This window comes from Pleurodeles waltl, chromosome 10 (assembly GCF_031143425.1).
Source record: "Pleurodeles waltl isolate 20211129_DDA chromosome 10, aPleWal1.hap1.20221129, whole genome shotgun sequence".
Lineage (NCBI taxonomy): Eukaryota > Metazoa > Chordata > Amphibia > Caudata > Salamandridae > Pleurodeles > Pleurodeles waltl.
Genome location: NC_090449.1, coordinates 159,722,701 through 159,742,854, shown reverse-complemented (window position 1 = coordinate 159,742,854; position 20,154 = coordinate 159,722,701). Strand labels below are relative to the sequence as shown.

The 20,154-nt window shown below is 41.3% G+C and overlaps 2 protein-coding genes across 6 annotated transcripts in view; one reads left to right on the top strand and one right to left on the bottom strand.

The window, feature by feature from the left end:
- Window positions 1–17,423, bottom strand: part of MIEF2 (mitochondrial elongation factor 2) — a 36,018-nt gene extending 18,595 nt beyond the window's left edge. The window contains exons 1-2 of one of the 4 annotated variants that reach the window (XM_069210100.1): window positions 17,029–17,159; window positions 1,317–1,380 (exon numbers count right to left, since the gene is read on the bottom strand). In XM_069210100.1, coding sequence (XP_069066201.1) covers window positions 1,317–1,369 — 53 coding nt within the window. In that variant the 5' untranslated portion in view covers window positions 1,370–1,380; window positions 17,029–17,159. Of the gene's footprint in view, window positions 1–1,316; window positions 1,381–16,973 lie in introns of all 4 variants that reach the window. The other 3 variants (XM_069210101.1, XM_069210102.1, XM_069210103.1) reach the window with 3 other exon arrangements.
- A 583-nt stretch (window positions 17,424–18,006) lies between these two features.
- Window positions 18,007–20,154, top strand: part of FLII (FLII actin remodeling protein) — a 208,551-nt gene continuing 206,403 nt past the window's right edge. For both annotated transcript variants that reach the window (XM_069210099.1, XM_069210098.1), the window contains exon 1: window positions 18,007–18,203. In XM_069210099.1, coding sequence (XP_069066200.1) covers window positions 18,141–18,203 — 63 coding nt within the window. In that variant the 5' untranslated portion in view covers window positions 18,007–18,140. The remainder of the gene's footprint in view (window positions 18,204–20,154) is intronic.

Sequence of the window (20,154 nt, the reverse complement as noted above, 5' to 3'; positions counted from 1 at the left end):
CAGTGAAAGTGTATGAGGCAACTCTGGGAAGGAAAGGGGCAGTTCGAACCCCTAAACCAATTACATTATTTTTCTCTTCATAGAGGTTGCAAACAGCATAGCCCTTTTTGACCCAAACAAGAGTGGGCTTTTGTGAGAAACTGGGCTAGAGAAAACACACAAGACACAAACTGTATGGCTAGATGGGGAAAGCAGAAAACACTGTGGCAGTAAGAGTTCAGAATACACTTCATGGCCTGTCAAACATTGGCCTAAGTGCACACCACTGAACAGGATAGAGATGCCCCATTTCAAAGGACATATGTAGGACCTATTGAGACACAGGTGCCCTACACTGACACTTACATATCAAGAAGTTGCAAAGGGAATTCAGAACAGCAAAGGAACCGTCTGAAAAGTGCACGGGCCTAAACCATGAACACAGCTTCCTTCTCTAAGGAAGATGTCCAGAACTGCAGGATCTGGTTAGCTATGGGTAAGTGTGACTTACTTCAAGGAAACAGGCAAAAGGGAAGTGTGTGAAAGCACGAGGAGAGAGTTCAGTCTATCAGTTCTATCTATGGAGTGCAATCATTTTTAAGTACAAGAATTGACGGGTGTATGAAAAAATAACAAAATCAGGCAAGGAAAAGTCTAGTCATCCACTAAACATTTATCAGCAAATCACTGTCCCCGTGCTCGTACTCACCTACCTGCAGTCTACTGAGTACCGTCAACATTTTGAAAACATTAATCTGCTGTAAAGCACTCAATTCTAGCATGCTGAAACATCTTATACAGTGGATATTTAAATTAGTCTTAAAAACAGACACGTTATGCGCTGCTGAAGTCCAGTGCATGAAAGAAATTTCCAGGTGCTGCTAAGAATTCTCCTGTATCATGATTATTTGCTGCAATTTGGAAAATCCATGTGCCCAGGAAACAATACTTATCAGTTACAAAGGAAACAATAACCAGGGAGGCGATGTTTCCTCGAAATGAAGCTCGATGCATTGGTAACAAGGCACAAGGGAAAGTTGTTTTTAATTGTACAAAAGAACAAAAATGATCTGTTTTAGATTAAACACATTGGACATCGTGATAAAAAGATTATTTCATCACTCAGAAGAAGGGACCCAAGCATTATTACCCAATCAACCAGTTAGTGGTATGCACCAAATTATGAGTGTCAGTAAAAGTCCCAGAAACCAATTCGTATGATTTAGAAACTATAATAATTTTGAAAGGAAAAAGAAAAACACCAAAATGCAGGTCCCCAAAAAGTGACGCCCAGAAGAAAAGGCTAAAAAACGTTAATGTAAATACTTGAATTGTACCTTGTTGAAGCATTTTTGTGCTCATGCTGGTCGTCTTGAATTGAGTTGTTCATTCCTGTGCCTCCTTTTAAAAACAGGAAGTGATGTAGCAGTGAGGATATTACGTTTAGCTCATTGTTGATGAAAGATAGCCTTGTATACTATGTAGTTACTGAAATCCAGGAAATTACACCTACTGCATGAGGAAGTATAAGTGGTTTGGGGCGGGCAACAGAATTTTACCAGCACTGGTGTGGCTGTTGGTGACATTTTCCAGCAAGGGAAAAAAAAAATAAAAAAAAAAAAAAAAAACACACAACTCGGATAATCATTTGAACCACACTATGAAAACGAGATTTTGGGCTGCGTCATCTCTTAAAGGGCATACATAAGTTAAGTGAGAGGGTGGCGAAATCATTTAAAACTAGGTTTTTAAATTGGTGACTCGCATTCACATAAATCATTCAATGAATAAATATTTTTCAATCATATCAACATCCAATTTTGGTAGAATGATACAAGTGAGCTGATTAATGTACATATAGTAATCTATAGTTTTTTTAACATCCTAAACAACATTCACAAACAGAGACGACATTGTTTCTTCAACTTCTTATGTTAAGGGGGTGCAGACTTCAACGTAGCATTAATTTATGTTATTTCTTTATTTTAAAAATCACACAGACACATAATAGGCTTTATGACGTGAAGCAACACTGGACAATACTGTCTTAAAAAAAAGCCCTTAAGCCTTCCGAATAACTAGCAGCAGCTATTTTAGGCAAGTTTTTAATATTGCAAATCTGGTATGCAAATAACCATGCCTCAGCAACATTAAGCTCGTGGACTTTGTTACACGCCTTAAGCAGTTTTTTACTGTTGAATGACATTTTCGAGTGTAAAAAAAAAAACGTATTGTCGTAAACTGATAACGCAAATGCAGACCAGTCGACGCAAAATAAACTGAAATATTCCACCTGGAGTTAAAGCACTTGTAACAAACTGCCTTGTAACCACAAATAAGTAAAAAAATAGCAGAGTACAAGATGTTGACAGAAGCATGACCTGGGTTCTTGCCTCTCTATCTTCAGTAGTTTAAAATATCAGACACTAAAAATGGTTTAGTTTCTGCGTTTACTTTTAAAAACAGAAAACCAAGTATATATTGTAACATGACTCAATGTTACACGTATTTGAGAGGGATACCTTTTGAAAATATTATGGACGTGCAGTGCCCACTACCATTTATAAAAAAAAAAAAAACACAGAAACCAAAGCAGTGTTTGTAACAGCATGGAAAGACTGTCACATACAAAGGTATAACATTCACTTGTTGTGCAAAACGGTCAACAAAATATGGAGCTCACTAGGCAAAATATTAAATTATTGCGTGTTTATTGTTAGAGGTTAAGGTAAAAAAAAAAAAACAACAACAAAAAAACATTCCACTATTTCCTAGGATTTCATTTACTAGAGTGTACAACCCTTTTTTCTTCTATTGTTACTTACTAAAAACTAACAAATGGTTGAGACTGTGCCCTTTAGCTGTTTTCCATATGTGTCAATGTTTTTAGAAACTTCTATGAATTTACCACTTTTTGCAGTAGGCATTTGCATGATGTTATTAATGTATTACTATTAAAACTAAACGCCATGTGCTAAGGCTTAGACATTGAACCATTATGATAGTATTCACGATTACCACCACCTGCTAGATCCCAGGTGCAGAATTGGGTCAGGAAGTTATCCTATCATCCCACTTCCCAATGTAATATATGCCGTAGCCATTCCCCACAGTTGAGAATAGAGTCAGACAATTTCATGTGTGCAAAGTCAATAAACCATAGCGATACACCTCATTGTTTTCAACATTCCTAGCACATTTTGGAGAGCCCAGACGTTTGTTTGTGGAAGACACACAGTCATCAGGCAATATTGTGCAATATCTGGAAAATAGTAAAGAGGGCACTCATTCTATGAGCACAAATTGTGCTTTGGACACGAGTATATAAAAATCAGAGTTAAAAAAAAAAAAGATTAAGGGACACAGGCATGTCTAAGAACTTAAGGAAGTACTCTTCTACTTCTGTTAGAATCCATTTTGAATTGCTTCGTTTCTTTTACACGTGTAAGTTTGAGCTTTTGTTGTCTCTGAACGCACTGTCTATCACATATGTTATCTTATGTATATTTGTTTAGGTAAAATAAGCCTGGTTCCACGCCATAGGTTTGCAGCTGGTTTCTTTCCCTAACTGGGGCACTGTACTCATTATAATTGTGTGTTCAAATAACTAACTGACCTCGGCTGTGGTATTTTGGGGAGGGAAAGGCTGATATCTATACCTTTGAACCACGTAATCCTTTGAAGGGTCTCAAGAATGTGGGGAGTCAGGCAGCTGCAGAAGGGAGGCAAGGACAAAGCTGGGAATGGAACCAGTGTGTGGAAACTGATTAACTCCTTAAAATATCTGTATGACGTATATCATTATTTACACATTTTATGTATCCTTTGATGTATGAGTATAAATATCACTGTTAAACGCTTTATGCTAGCACACTTTACTTCGGGCCTGGGATGCCAGTGGTAAACCTGTCCTCTTTGCTGCAGCAAAAATAAACAGACCTTTGGTCATTGATTTTTCACTCCGGCTCTCCGTGTCAAAAACTCCTTTGTAAATGCATTTGTAAGTATCTGCAAATATGTGCATTTGACAATTTGGCGCCCGAACAGGGACCTTCCAGTGGATATCTTCAGTAGCTCTGTCACGAGACGTGCTGCCAGTGGGGGGACGCCGTTCCGGAGGTGTAGATTCCAGGGGCCCCTGCACAAAGACTTAGTTTCAAAAGCAGCTGCATCTTATCCACCGGGCAGGCCTCTCCCCGCTTTCTCATGATGTCCCAGCGAAGTCCCTGAAACATCGGTGTTTATCTTGACTGATTAGTCTGACACGGGCGGCCGGAGAGAAATCCAGGAAAAAGCAGATAGTCAGGTAAGACTGTTCCTCGCTGGCTATTTGTCTGCTTTAACTTGCATTTGAGAGAATAATTGTTTTTGGATAACTTATCATTTTTGGGAATGATTAGTTCTTGGTAAATTTGCATTTGTACAAGGTACCATTTGACAATTTGTATTACACGTGTTTTTCTTGTTTGAGTAATTTGCCCAGGCCTGGAGCAATTTGTAAGTTGGTAAATATTTGAAAAAAGGGTTTTTTTTCTTCTTCGGTGCACATTTGAAAAAGGTTTTCTTTGGTGCACATTTGAACAAGGGTTTCTTTGGTACATGTTGCATTTTGAAATTTGGTGTGTGTTGTCTTTTGAAAATTTAAAAGGTTAGATATGGGAAATAAGAAATGTTGGCAAGGGTTATGTCTTTGTTTTCGCCGAAATCATGTGCCACGTTTAGATAAAAAGCAACCGATCCCAAAAGAGGGAACACCAGGGTGGGACATGTTAAAGGATTATGGTTTAGAGAATAATTTGTAGAATAGCATATGGCGCAGATATACTAGACATTGTCCTGACCTCCAGTGGCCAGAGGATGGGTCTTTTGATTTAAAGAAACTAACCTACCTACAGGAATGTTTGTTTCATAAAAAGGCTAGACAACATATGTTTGAGGTATACAGAAAATGGGAAATGGAGGCCAATAAAAGAAAAATTAAATCAGATAAACTGATAGAGAGGGAAAATAGGAGAACCATCATGCAAAAGGCCGCCCTTTATCACCAGTCCCAAATCCAGAAAGGGATTGAATCTGAAGATAGAGTCCATAGGGCTCAGGTGGAGGGAAGTTATGTATCAAAGCCAACAGAAACCAAACATGCATTAGAGGAAGATGAGGTAATGCTACAGCTATTAGATAATAGCCCTACTGCACCTCCACCTTACACACCCCCTGCAGTAGCCCAACCTATCATGGGGGCACAGCAACAGCAGCAAGGGCAAGGACACAATTTGGGAAATCCAGGTGCACCACTACAGCAGCATGTGCCACAACCACCACAGCCTCTAGCCCAAGCTACCCCAATAGCCCAAGTCCTAATCCCTCCACCACCTGCCCCACCACTACCAGCCAGCACTGCAAGGTTACAAATAATGTTCCCTGCCCCTAATACCCCAAATGGACAACGCCGACAGTGCACAGCCATACACTCACTTTCACCCATATGGAGCACACCTATTAAGTCGATTTCGCCCCCTAGTACTCGCTCCACTATTGGGGATGGGGAAAAACGGGTTATCAAGAATCAGTCAGAGAACTGGATGTCACATCCTATTTACACCCACACCGATATTATGGACACAATACAACAGATGTCACATTTTGGACAGCAATTAGCACTGCTGTATATGATTGAAAAATTGGAGAGGGATTGGAAGTCTTGTATTACAGATTCTACCCCTCTCCCTTATGAACAAGAATTAAACCAATTATGGCGGGACAGTGTGGCTTGTATTCTTGATAGTAACAGCATAAATGAGGGAGTACGCATTTGTGTCATAGCCAGGGAAGATGTTCTAAATAGATATGACAAGGGGTACCCAATGAGGGAAGTGCACCCTGATATGCCCACTGCAGCTGCAGTTGCAGCAGCAGCTGCCGCCGGACAACCAGCTCCCGGGCCGGTGGCCCAATTTGTCCATATACCATGGAAAAGGGAGGAGGTAATGGCTATAAAGAAAGACTTGCCAGACCCTCGAAAGAATCCAGCTGGATTCTATCGGGACCTTAGAATTGCCATTTCCACCACAACCATGACACTCAAAGACATTGACTATTTTTTTGGTGTTTTATTGGGTCCTGAAGTTTGGCATAAAATTAGAAGAGTAGATGATGCACCTACTTTGGGAAATACATGGGGGGGTTTAGAAGCACGAGAAGCACAAAGGGCACCAGGAACCCTGCCGCATCAGGATATTTTAGATTTACCTAACCGGATATTGACTAAGTTAGAAATTGTTATCCCTCTTCAGACTGTGGATTGGGGAAAACTTGCCACTTATAAACAGAAAATAGGTGAAGATGTCCCAGATTATTTTACTAGAATTGAACAAGCTTTCATAGATTTTAGCGGTCAAGACCTCGCCACCGTAACAGGTGTCACACTATTTGTAGAACGCTTTGTTAATGGCCTTCTACCTGAAATATCACAAAAATTAAAAGCAACAGAGAGTTCGTGGATGACGAAGGGACAGGCAGAGATTTTGCAGATGGCACAATACTATGAGAGCAGGTACAAGGAAGAATTAGAAAAGAATGAGAAGTCAGTAAAAGAATTGAAGAAAAAGGTATTATTACAGCAGGCATACCCTCAGCGGGATACAACCCCTCAGCAAAGGGGTGGCCCACCAAGGGGACGGGGAAGGGGTCGAGGCCGAGGTGCATCTGCACCACCCCAAGACCGCCGATTAAATATCAACCAATGTGCCTACTGTAAGCAGGATGGACATTGGCGTGATACTTGCCCATTACTGGAAGGAAGACAAAGTATGTCACTTCATAGAGGGAACGCGGCAGGTAATGCACGAGGACGAGGAAGAGGTAGAACTGATCAGAATTCGCAGAATGAGAATCAGGTCCCGCGTAACACTAATATTTTTGACAATGCATTTGAACGACAATATTATGCTGATGATTTCTTTTCTGAATCCTACAATTATTAGGACAGCCACAGACAGGGCCAGGGGCGAGTAAGTATTCCTGTAGATCAAAATGGTCCCTACATTGATGTAAAAATCGAAGGAGAGGGCCATAAGTTTCTTCTAGATACTGGTGCCACCAGAACATCTATTGCACATTCTGCAGTCCCCGGGGCTCCCCTGTCTGGGCTTCATACCACATCAATTGGGATTTCTGGAATCCCCGTGGTGAGCCCCATCTCAACACCTATGAGAGTAACTGTAGGCCCATTTACAGTACACACGCCACTCTCTTTAACATCAGGTTGCAATGAAAACTTGTTTGCATTAGATTTGTTAAAGAAATTAAATGCAGTTATTCACTGTTCAATGGATGGTGTCTATGTAACTATGGATAGTGTTTCCCCAACTCGGTGCATGTTCTCACAGGAATACGACTTACCCCCAGAGCTAAAGGAAATAGACCCTCGTTTATGGGCCAAAGGCAAGAATGATGTAGGCATTATGGATATCGACCCTATTGTAATAAAAATCAAACCAGGTGCCCGGTTACCTCGTGTTCCTCAATACAAATTACCTAAATCAAGCGAAAAAGGGCTCAAGGCAGTCATATCTGATCTTGTGCATGCAGGTGTCATAAAGGAAATAGTGAGCAGCCCATGTAACAGTCCAATCCTTCCTGTTGTAAAGAAACTAAATGATGCTAATAGATTAGATGGTGAGCAATCATTTACTGATAACACAGTATATCGATTAGTTATTGATCTCCGAGAAATTAATAAAATAGTAATTCCCCAGTTTCCCGTGGTCCCAGACATGAATAGTCTTTTCACCATGATTCCACCCTCTGCGTGTTTTTTTACCGTAATCGATTTGAAGAATGCGTTCTTTAGCATTCCAATTGCCGAAGAATCTCAATATTTGTTTAGCTTCGCGATTTTTGGTAGATCATTCGTGATGACAAGAATTCCTCAGGGATTTGTTGAGTCCCCGAGCATATATAGTCAATGTCTTAAACGTCAATTAGACCAATTCAATCCACCTTCAGGCTCTGCATTGTTGCAGTACATTGATGATATTTTAATTGCCTCAGATTCCATGACACAATGTAAGACTGATACTGTTGCATTATTACATCATTTAGCACCTCTGGGCCATAAGGTGTCCCTTCCAAAATTGCAGTATTGTAGAGAGGAGGTCACCTATCTAGGACACCTCCTCTCTAAGGAGGGAAGGAGATTACATCCAGACAGAATTAAACTGGTTCATACAATGACTGCACCACGCACCCCTTCTGAAGTCCGAGCATTTTTGGGATTTACATCCTTTTGCAGACAGTGGATTCCAAATTTTTCACTTATAGCAAAACCATTGACTGCTCTGACACTTTCAGATGTGCCCTCTCCTGTACCTTGGACTGACAAATGTGAGGAGGCTTTTCAAGATTTAAAAAAGGCGATGTGCTCTGCTCCTGTATTGGGTAATCCGGATTACAGCAAACCATTTGTTTTATTTGTGCATGAAAAGCATGGCTGTACATTGTCTGTTTTGACACAGGACCAAGGTGGGAGACAACGCCCTTGTGCATACTTCTCTTCCACCTTGGACACTGTGGCGCAAGCTTTGCCTACTTGTCTTAGAGGAGTGGCTTCTGCAGCAGCTGCGGTGAAACAAAGTGAAGGGTTTGTTGGTGGCAATCCGCTCACTGTGATGGTTCCTCATGCCGTTGATATTTTGTTAAACAAGACACAGACGCAGCACCTCACCAGTGCTCGTCTAACGGGTTACGAATTAACATTGTTCAGTCCAAATATTACTTTGAAGCGGTGCAATGTCTTGAACCCAGCTACGTTACTACCCCTCCCTCAGGACAATGTGGAATTTGATCATAATTGCATTTTTGCCACTGAGGAAGAAACCAAGGGACGGGTAGACTTAACAGACACTCCCCTATCTGACCCACAGGGAGAGCTGTTTGTAGATGGGTCTTGCTTCAAGTTACCAGATGGTACGACCACTGCAGCCTATGCCGTCACCACAGTCAAAACAGTGGTTGAATCTCATAGAATCCCGCAAAATTCGGCACAGGCTGCAGAATTAATTGCCCTCACCAGAGCTTGTGAAATAAGTGAACATTTTAGTGTTAACATCTACACAGATAGCCAATATGCGTTTGGAGTAGCTCATAATTTTGGGCGACTCTGGGCGAATAGAGGCTTTATCACGTCACATGGCACTACCATTCAGCATGGCAACTTGATTGTGACACTTTTGAATGCACTCAGTCTGCCCCGTCAGGTCGCAATCATTAAGTGTAGTGCCCACAAAAAAATTACTGATGATATAGGACGAGGAAATGCTTTTGCAGATGCTACAGCGAAAGCAACAGCACGAGCACCAGTTGACAATGCATATGTTGAGAGTAGCATCAAGGGAGAGCCCCAGAACGAAGTACTAGAAAATACCATGCAGTGTGTGAGAGATATTCAAGCAGAAGCAACAGCAGAGGAAAGGGAACAGTGGGAGAAGAACGGTAGACTAGATAGTGAGGGTTGTTACACAGATGACACAGACAGAAGAAGATGGATGTTACCTAATTGTTATGTACACGCTATGGTTACTATGGCCCACAGTCCTGCACACATCAGTGCCCAAGGCATCAAGACAATTTTGGACCATGTTTGGAGTAATCCTCTGATATCCAAAGCTGCTAATAACCTGGTTAAAAGTTGTATGGTGTGTGCAGTGCACAATGCAGGAAAAGGGACCCCTACGCCCCCTGGCCACTTTGCCCCTCCTGATCTCCCCTTTGAAGCTATACAGATGGATTTTATCCACATGGAACCGTGTAACAAACTGAAATACGTGTTAGTGGTAGTATGCATGTTTTCAAAATGGATAGAGGCCTACCCATTAAAAGACAATGGTGCCCTCTCTACCGCCAAAATATTACTAAAAGAATATTTTCCTAGATACGCATTGCCACGATTAGTCTGGAGTGACAATGGCAGTCATTTTTCTAATGAGGTAATGGAGAAGGTCTGTACCGCCCTTAACATCAAACATCGATTTCATGCTGCAAATCACCCACAATCAGCGGGCCTTGTAGAAAGGTATAATTACACCTTGAAGAGCAAAATAGCTAAGATTTGTGCTGAGACCAACTTAAAATTGCCAGATGCTTTGCCCCTAGCATTAATGTCCATCAGGATGACTGCCAGTAGCAAGTCACGATTATCCCCCTATGAAGTTGTCATGGGAAGGCCAGCCAATATCTGGGGGGTACCACGACCAAAGAAGCTTTCTGAAGTGCAATATCCTTTGTTTGTAGATTACTGTAAACAATTGACTAAAGATTTGCGTTTGATCCACCAACAGGTCAAGGCCAGCCTACCGACTCCTCTTGAAGGCCCTGGTCACCCTTTTAAGCCAGGGGATTGGCTTATGACAAAGAATTTTCAAAGAACCAACAGTCTTCAGCCCAGGTGGCGGGGGCCAGCCCAGGTACTGCTTGCAACACAGACAGCGGTGAAAGTGGAAGGAAGGAAAAACTGGATACATGCTAGCCACTGTAAGCGTGCACCAATTCCACTACAAAGTACTCTAACAGCAGAATTACCATTGTCTCCTGATTACAGCGAAGTAGGGAGACAGGAAACACCTCCACAGGTTTCAAGTGCTACTTCTGCTCCTGAGGTGACACAGCAGCCCAGTGACGAAGAGTTGCTGTTTGAAGATCAACAAACTCATCGATACAACCTGCGTCCTCGCCCATCCAAATGAACAGAATTTTGAAGGTGCGTAAGGTGGTGACCTCTACGAAAAGCTACATTTACATCACCCTGATAGCTCCTAGCTTGGAATTGCAAACTGAGGTCTCTTCTGAATGGCCAAGGAATCCTTTGCTCAGCAGAATACGGCACGCCTGCCTTCGTGAAATACAGTTCCCCGCTTTCACCGCCACCGGCATTTCCGATGCCATTGATGTACCAGCATTAAAACGAGCTATCCTCACTGTTGTTACGCACACTTTGGGCGACGAGGTTGTAAATGACTGTGATGACTAAATTTTCAGCATGAACAGGAACACGGGTGACTAGCCTGTGCAACGACACCAGAACATTGGTCAGAACAATTGTCTCAACGAGAACACAAGTATAGTGGGATGCAGCTTGTGCAACGCTATTCAAGCAGTGGGTAAATGGAGTTAACAGTTCTGTGACTGGCGAGAAAGAAAAAAACCAAGTACCAGTTCTACGGAAGCGGCCAGCCATTAGGGTTGGTGCGGTTTGTAGTCCCAGCGGTAAAAAAAGGTGCCCTTTTTCTGTTTAATACCCAAGCACATCACTGATCTGGTTGAAAATTGCTGGCCTCCGCCCTCATTTTTGCTGAGACACTGAACGAAACTGACAAACTATACTGAAGACGAACTTTGAAGTATCGCGACTTACTCACTGGGAGTTGAGACTCACCAGGAGTTAAAACTCGAAAAGGAGAAGATAAGGGACCTAGGATCAAGCCAACATCTATTGTCCTGTATTTGAAAAAAAAAAAAAAAAAAAACTTGTTCATGGACCAACCAGTGCAGCCTAACTGCTAGAGTGGAAAGCACGGCGGTGCTGAACCCTAGTGGGTGTGAACATTGAAGGAAAATTTACTTATCTGTATCTATACGTATAGGATTATTAGTATAGTGATATCAATATTTTGCATTTACATATTTGGTAATTGTGTGGGTATATTTTTGAACACGCGTAGGCGGTTGAGACGAGTAAAACGGTATCATAGAAAGGTTGTAGGACCAAGGAGGAGAGCACAATAAAATTATGAAAATATATCCATTTGGCAGGACAAATATCCCTCTAGAGAATAGGGAAAAGTGGCCTTATAACTATTTCTACAAAACAACAATGAAGTACCTAGTGACCCTTATGTTAATATGTATAATGTCCAGTGGTGTTGCATCATTGTTGCAAAATCCTACCTTACATCCATTGATAAAGGTTCATGGAAAATTAGCGGAGACATTAAGTCTCACTGACTGCTGGATTTGCCGGCACTTGTCTAGACACCCCGAGGATCCTATAGGCCTTTATGAAGTACCAGTATCACCAAGCGAATATGAAAGAGGGGAAGTGTGTCTTGTACCAAATACCACTTGGAGATGTGACCAACAAGAATATCAATGGTACCCTAGGTGTGCGGTGCTCCCTAATACCCAGGCAGAATACAAGCTCTCCCCGATGCCTGGAGAGAATGCCACACTTAAAATGTTTCCCATATGTTTTGGTACCTATTTTTATGGGCAAAACCCAGAGGCAAAATACATGGGAAAGATCCCTCCTGAACAGTGTGTTTACACTTTGTTATTTGATATAAAAACAGGGAATTGGGATCTTGAAGGAGAGGAGAAAATAGACAGAAATTGGACAGCGTTAATTAATGGGACTCATCAAAATTACACTGTACACTGTGGGAGAAATGAGATTCTAGTAGATCCAGAAGGATTGTTATATGATCCCTCCAGAGAACAAGATAGAAATGGGAAAAATTCACCTGTAATATTGTCCCGGGTTTTCCTTGGCCCCCTCTGGACGGCTAGATGTTCATATGTTGCACCCTGGGCAAATGTATCATTGCTAAATACAATCTGGGAAGATTACAAATATTGCAATAATTCTGAGCATGACACCCCAGAGGGTGTAGGATTGCCCCGAATAAAATACAGCATTATAAATTCACAAATCCAGGGAGGCATGTACTTCGTATGTGGAAGAACTGCATATAAAGTACTACCTCTAAACTGGGAAGGGATATGTTCACTGGCATATTTGGCACCCAACATTACTGTGATATCAAATATATCATCTTCCCAGCCCCTTAACATGGGGAGTTTTGCACATAGGTACAAACGAGGGACACCCATACTGGAGGAGCGAAAGAACTGGGTATTTCAAGTATTACATGTTCTTATTCCCGGATTTGGAATTTTCGATTTACAACTGGCAATGATGAATATGTCAGCTGAATTAGCCATTGCATTTAATGCCACCAGGGAGGCCATAGGAAGTATACAGATAGAGATAAACTCTGCAGCCCAATTGGCGATACAAAATCGGCTTGCCCTAGACTTGATTACAGTACAACAAGGAGGAGTATGTGTTTTAATCCAACATCAGTACCAGCAAAAGTGCTGTTATTTTGTCAACAAGTCATCAGAGATAGAATTGGATATTGGGAAAATAAAAGAAGCAGTACAGGTATTTGAAAAGGGGGGCCAATATGAAGGAGGCGATTGGAGTTTATCATGGTTATGGTCTTGGTTTGGGGGGTGGGGCTGGTTGTTTAAAGACATACTTTTTATAATAATAGCTATTGTATTAAGTTGTTTATTAGTACAGTGCTTACCTGCTCTCTGTTCCTGTTTAAAACTGTGTAAACTTCCGCCAGTGAAAATACTAGAAACCAATCGAGCTATGATGCAGAGAGAAGAGATAAATTCCCTAATGGCTATTGACCCCACTGTCCTCACTACAGATACTGGTTGCTCATACCCATCGGTTGTTTATGTCCCCATGAATGCAAATTTCAATGAAGTAGGAGTAAAATTCAACATATATGAGGAAATTTAGAACTATTCAAACGTTGATTATGTTCAGAAGAAAAAAAACTCAAAAAGGGTCGATTGTTAGAATCCATTTTGAATTGCTTCGTTTCTTTTACACGTGTAAGTTTGAGCTTTTGTTGTCTCTGAACGCACTGTCTATCACATATGTTATCTTATGTATATTTGTTTAGGTAAAATAAGCCTGGTTCCACGCCATAGGTTTGCAGCTGGTTTCTTTCCCTAACTGGGGCACTGTACTCATTATAATTGTGTGTTCAAATAACTAACTGACCTCGGCTGTGGTATTTTGGGGAGGGAAAGGCTGATATCTATACCTTTGAACCACGTAATCCTTTGAAGGGTCTCAAGAATGTGGGGAGTCAGGCAGCTGCAGAAGGGAGGCAAGGACAAAGCTGGGAATGGAACCAGTGTGTGGAAACTGATTAACTCCTTAAAATATCTGTATGACGTATATCATTATTTACACATTTTATGTATCCTTTGATGTATGAGTATAAATATCACTGTTAAACGCTTTATGCTAGCACACTTTACTTCGGGCCTGGGATGCCAGTGGTAAACCTGTCCTCTTTGCTGCAGCAAAAATAAACAGACCTTTGGTCATTGATTTTTCACTCCGGCTCTCCGTGTCAAAAACTCCTTTGTAAATGCATTTGTAAGTATCTGCAAATATGTGCATTTGACACTTCTTCAGCACTTAGAGGCATGGTATAAAGCGAAATACAAACTCTACTGCTGAAAAGTTCTACCCCATACCAAGGGACAGGAGTCATCACAATAGAAATTGCTTCATAATGTTTAGTCTGATGCTTTGTTGTGACAAGTTTAAAAAAACTACTTACAAAAAGGGCAACTCTCGTATTCACTTTCTGAGGATTGCTAAAAAGATGCTTTTACCATTTATTTATTTTTACAAAAACTTGTAAAACTCATTAGTATGCAACTCATTTTTTCTTGATTGTTACTGTTTAAATATTTATAGTATTGTTGTACTCTCTCTCAGTCTACTTGTTTGAAAACTATGCATAGGCTGGTAAGTAGCTATGTAATTTAATGTGTCTGCTTCAAATGTCCGAGTGCTGACTACACATCATAGGCTTGAAATCTAGCAAAGGTGACTAAACATGTCATAGATCTGACATTGATAAAAGGAATCTGTGGGGAAATGGACAACAGTAACAAAGCCACTAGACTGTGGCTTCAGGTTTTATATAAAAGAGTAACCTCCCCAAGCTTCTCTGCAGCTTAATTAGATCTGTCACCTTTTCTCCTATGTTCAGGATTTGTTTGATCTTTACATTTTTTGGGACCAAAACTGAACAGTATTGTCCCAGCGATAGTATTAGAACAGGAGTCTCCACATTTTTCAGTACGAGGGCAACATTGTATATACTTTACAAACATTCGAGGAACGGAAAAAAAAGAACCCATTTTTATAAATGAATCAATAATATTTAAATGAATTAATAAGGTTTACTTGGATTTTTTTGTTGTAATCAGCTTATAATATGATTCGGAACAAAAGTGAATGTGGCAATTACATAGAAACAATGCTGTGCTTGAACTGAGAAATTATATATAATGAGTAAAAATGTCAAACATTAGCAAATGCTCTGACAAAATAATCAATTACTTAACTGTAGATAGGAAAAGCAGGCAATTCATTTTTAAGTACTTTTAAATACAAACATTTTACAAATTTACATGAAATGGGAATTTGTCCAATTTTATGGCACACAATAAGAAAAAAAACACACTAAGAAAGAACTTCAGTCAAACAAAGCAAAGAAATTCAAAATAAACTCGAGCCATTAGTAAAGGTCAATATTTTGTTTTTCAAAGAATTGGCATACACCGCATTGCTGGTCCAAAATTTACAATAGAGAAAATTCAAGAGGCTTTGTTGCCCCCTACAGGCTGCCAAAGGTATTGGCTTTATATTTCCCTTTGATCATTGGAATCAGAGGCTTTGGGAAATAAAGCTCCGGATAAAATCTTCTACAGGACCAAATGTGGCCTGCGGGTCGTAATTTGGAGACCCCTGTTTTAGCATGTTAGGCTAAACTATTACATCTTTATCTCTGCTACATTTACCTATTTTAATATTTGCCTTTGTGCTATGGAGTTTCATTGCTACTTGTATCTTGTGTATGTTATTAAACAGAAAGGTTTTCTCTGTGTTCAAACTATCTAGACATCTACTGCCCGTCTTACTATATTCACCAGAGCAGGAGGAATCCCTAAGTCACCCCTGCTGGAACTCAAACTGGCAAACTGCAGTTTATCCACCTCTGGAAGAAGCTCTGTAGCTACTTAACAAAAACAATGAGTTCCTGTGGTTCATGGGGTGTTATTGTTTCCCCCCGATATTTCGGTTTAAGCATATTTTAAAACACATTCTCAGAATTCTGCCTCTACGTCAGACACAACGAAAGCACAATATCCACGTCAAAGGCAATGTTGATCAGATTTCTTAATGGTTGGGAGTGTCATGCCACATCAAAAGTCAGTGATACAGCAAACTTCTTCAGGTCATCCCGAGTATGAGCTCTGAAGATCCTTGTGCCAGGCTAATGTTTCATAAACACTACATAATAATTTATTTTACATTGTGTTCTAATATTTTACCTTGTACTTAAGTCGTGCTTAGTGGGTGTTATTTATGTATGTCTGACTTTCCTATTTGGCACCATACATTACAAAACAAAATTTAACGATGGAAAGTCTTTGCACCAACCGAAGTAAAAGTACGTGCGATGTTGGATAGGATTAATATCTAGATCGGGAGAGTATCCACAAAATCAGATACGTTATTTGGACCCTGAGGGTGCCCAGCAAGTGTGCGGTGTTGAGTGCGTGTAACGTGTAATATCTATGACTTCACTTTCTCATGCCATGGTGGTTTCTAATAGCTAACGAGATCACGTCATTTCGCCAAACTGCTGTGTAATCCGATGGTCTGTTCGGTGAAACTGTAAATAATGGAAAAATTAATAAGATTACTTTTGAATAGGAGACTGGAAATGTGAGAGTGAAGTTAATTATCAACATTATGGGGAGTTGGTCTTCTTTAGCGCTGTGACACCAAAGAGAATAAATATTTGTTCGGTTCTGAAGTAAATTTCAAGTTTCAAAAATAATGTTTTTTAAAGTGGGTGGGTTCAAAAGAACAAAGTTGTGGGTGTGGCTCTCTTTATTTGAAGTAAGAATTACACGGTAGACGGTGATCTTTCTGATCGTGTGTTGCACGTCAGTATCTAAACCTTTACAGTTGTTAAGCAGCGGTTTGGCAATTAAAACTAAGTCTAACGTTATACAATTTGTAGATTTTCTTGTCAACGTCGGTAGGTGCAACTCCTTTAGCAGCAATTAGTCCTACCTACCCCCGCGACAGAACCTACTCTCACCTTATCAACCCCAGCGAATAAGACTCCAACCACCTTATCAGCACCAGTACATCACCTTTCTCGTTCAGTCGGTGCCCGGTCTCGCACAGACCAAGGGTCCTTTAAACATCAGCGACCCGTTCGCAGCTCATTCTGCACCGCAAAACAACCGACGGTCACTTTAGTCTGAAGATCAACCCTCTTCCGCTATTCTGAAAAGGCATTTCCGGCTTGGCTCGTTTACACGCCCCGGAGCTTCAAAGTCCCCCGGGGGCATAGAGGATCGTATAGTTCACTTGATTAAACAGAGGTATACTTTTCAAAGTCCTCCAGGAGTACTGAGAAACTTGTAAGATTCGTTCGTAAGCATACCGGCCTGGGAGAATGTATACACAATCATCCAATCAACGTTGTTATATTGAGCATGTTGTTTCCAAAGGCGTCCCGTGAGCGAGAAACCTGAGGGTCCCTGTACACTAGACCGCGTGCCTCTATTTCAGAGTCAGGCACCAACCATGTTGGGTGTATTTGTAGAACCCTGCATGTATAACTGCTGAAATGCTTATACCTTACCGCAAGAGGAGTGGCGTGTCTGGATTAATATCGCTGAACACTCTTCAAAAGCGGGCACGGCACAGAAAGGCTACCTAAACTACCTTGCTATGCAGTTTTGGGATAATAACGGGAATCTTTGTAGATTATAGTTTATATTGCATACACTTCATTTTTTTAATTAAAATGATAGTGCTACATATCAGTAAAGATGCCTAGCCAAGGCAACACTGACATGTAGAGCACAACGAGCAGTCCGTAGTGTATTATATTATTTTAGCATTTCAACAGTTTCATGTATCCTGTTTCATTAGCTGTCTCGGAGCCTGCATTAGTATATATCTACCACTGCTTTCTAATGTTATTTCTTTCCTTCAATGTTGCCACTGCTGCTGGGTGCCTCTGGTAACAGGCCAAGGAGGACGAACCAGAGCGCAACAGCTAAATATAGTTATGTCTTCCACGCATGCGCTCTTGATGAAGTAGCACAAATCTACAGCTGGCGTATAAGTCTGGCCTCCCTGCCCACACAGTTCCGGAACACCGGCCGCGGCCCAGCTATCTTTAGGTCTGTGTCATCCACCGTCACACCCTGGTGGGAGCAGCGGCGGTCAGCGCTGGGTGCCGGGCGCAGAGATGGCTTCCACCGGGGTGCTCCCCTTCATCAGAGGCGTGGATCTGAGCGGTAACGACTTTAAGGTGAGAAGAGCAACTAACTGCCTCGCCAGCCCTACCGGCATGTAGTGTTTGTGGTGCAGGACATGTATGTGGGGCGAGGCCCGATGCATTTCTTGCTCTTGCATAGCAGTCACATTTGTCAAAGATGTAGTCTTTTTTTGTAAAGTTCACGAAAGAGAAATGTCAAAGTGCTTGGTGTCACGCTATGAGTTGCTCCTAATTTTGTTTTCTTTACGAGCTATTATTTGTAGTTTTGCAGTACATGGGCTGTTGTGTTCTTAATGTTTAATACGGGCCCTCATAAAATCAACTTTTATTTAACGATTCAATTCGTTCTGTTGTAGTCCCGATTTTCATTCAGGTGAGGCAAATTCGACTAGACAACCCGGTTTAACGTCTTCAAAAATTGAAGGCACCAATGGACTTTGCTTTCTTGGCGTCATCTAGTTCCATTCCATGTTGTCTGCTCAGGGGTGTTTACATTGGTAGTTTTTTGTTCTGAATGATCCCCTTCCCGTCTTCGTTAAGGGGAATTTTGCCGTAACTCAGTGGCAAGGGTAACATTCTTAAAATATGTACTTCTTAGCATATACTTTGTCGAGCATTAACCATTTTGTCAACCATTCCTTGGTCACTACGTATGAAGGGGAATCTGAAGTTTGAAATTGCAGTTGTTGCCTTGTAGGCCACAGATTGATTTTCTAGTACTTTCTCAGGCTAGAATTGTGACATGCGGAGACTCAAATCCCTGCCCCTCTTTAAGTTTGTGGCTCTAACCTAGCCACCACAACAGCTAGGCTACAGTGGTCTTTGCGGTAAAGGGAAGAAGTTTGAGGAGGACAGACAGCTGTGCTGCAGTAAAAGTGGGAGAAAATTTCACTAAAATGCCCAATAATTGCTCTTTGTTTATAGCTCACCCACTTGGAGCAATAGCCCTGAAGCCTCCCAAATGGTATCCCGTCTGCTGAAGTACACCCATACATCAGTTAGGGGTGACAGTTATGAGCAGAACATATGAGTAAGAGCGTGGACTTAGGTGCTGCACATTTTCTGGTCTTTATTGATAGTTAGTTCTGTAAATAATTACAAGCAGTTTGGAGTTTACGTGACAGCTTGTGTCTTGTAACTAGTTGAATTGCTACCATATGTTCATCCTTCAACAGTGTCGGAGAGTATTTTCCCCAACTTGGGATGGAGATATACTTGACATGCACCTTCCTGTCCAGTAGAGTCTATCACTCAGTGCTTAACATCAGTCGATACTTGCATGTGGGCCAACCTGCACTTATTTCAGAATAGCTGTCGATCCAGAGCAGGAGTTGGAAAAGAATGACATCCACAAAGGGAGAAAGCAGAGATATTAAAAGAATACGCAAGAGTGAGAAAAAGAGGGAGGGGTGGCTTGTAGTGGATGAACGAGGCATGAGGTGGAATGCAGACTATGCAGCCTTTGTATTTGGCACCCAGACCACTGAAAGCGCCGACTGCGAGCTTCTGAGCAAAACCTCTTCTGTTACAGATTAAGCACTGACCACACTGCTGTTGAGCAATAACTGAAAATAGGTGGCACACCTCTTAGTGGACGCATACACGTTTCCTCGGAGAGGAGAAATGAGCAGATCAGAACAAAATGAGGACACCAGGACCAGGGTTTTGCCCTCAGATTTCGATCTTACAATACCAGCCTTAACATTCCAGTGGATAAGATGTGTCTTTACAGCTGACAGACCTTGGGCTAACAGAGACCCTTGATGTTTGGGCAGCTGGTAGCGTTAAGAACTGATAACTAAAGAATCTCAAAAGGGAAGAATGTGACAGTAATTTTTGTATTAAAATGTACAGGTGCTAGTCGATGCTCTGTCACTGAAAGAAGTTTAGTAGTTTATTTGGATTGTCAAAATATGTAGTACTATAATCCATCTCTCCCAATTTGAAGAAGTCCTCAATGAGGAGATTCAGGTGCTCTTACTTA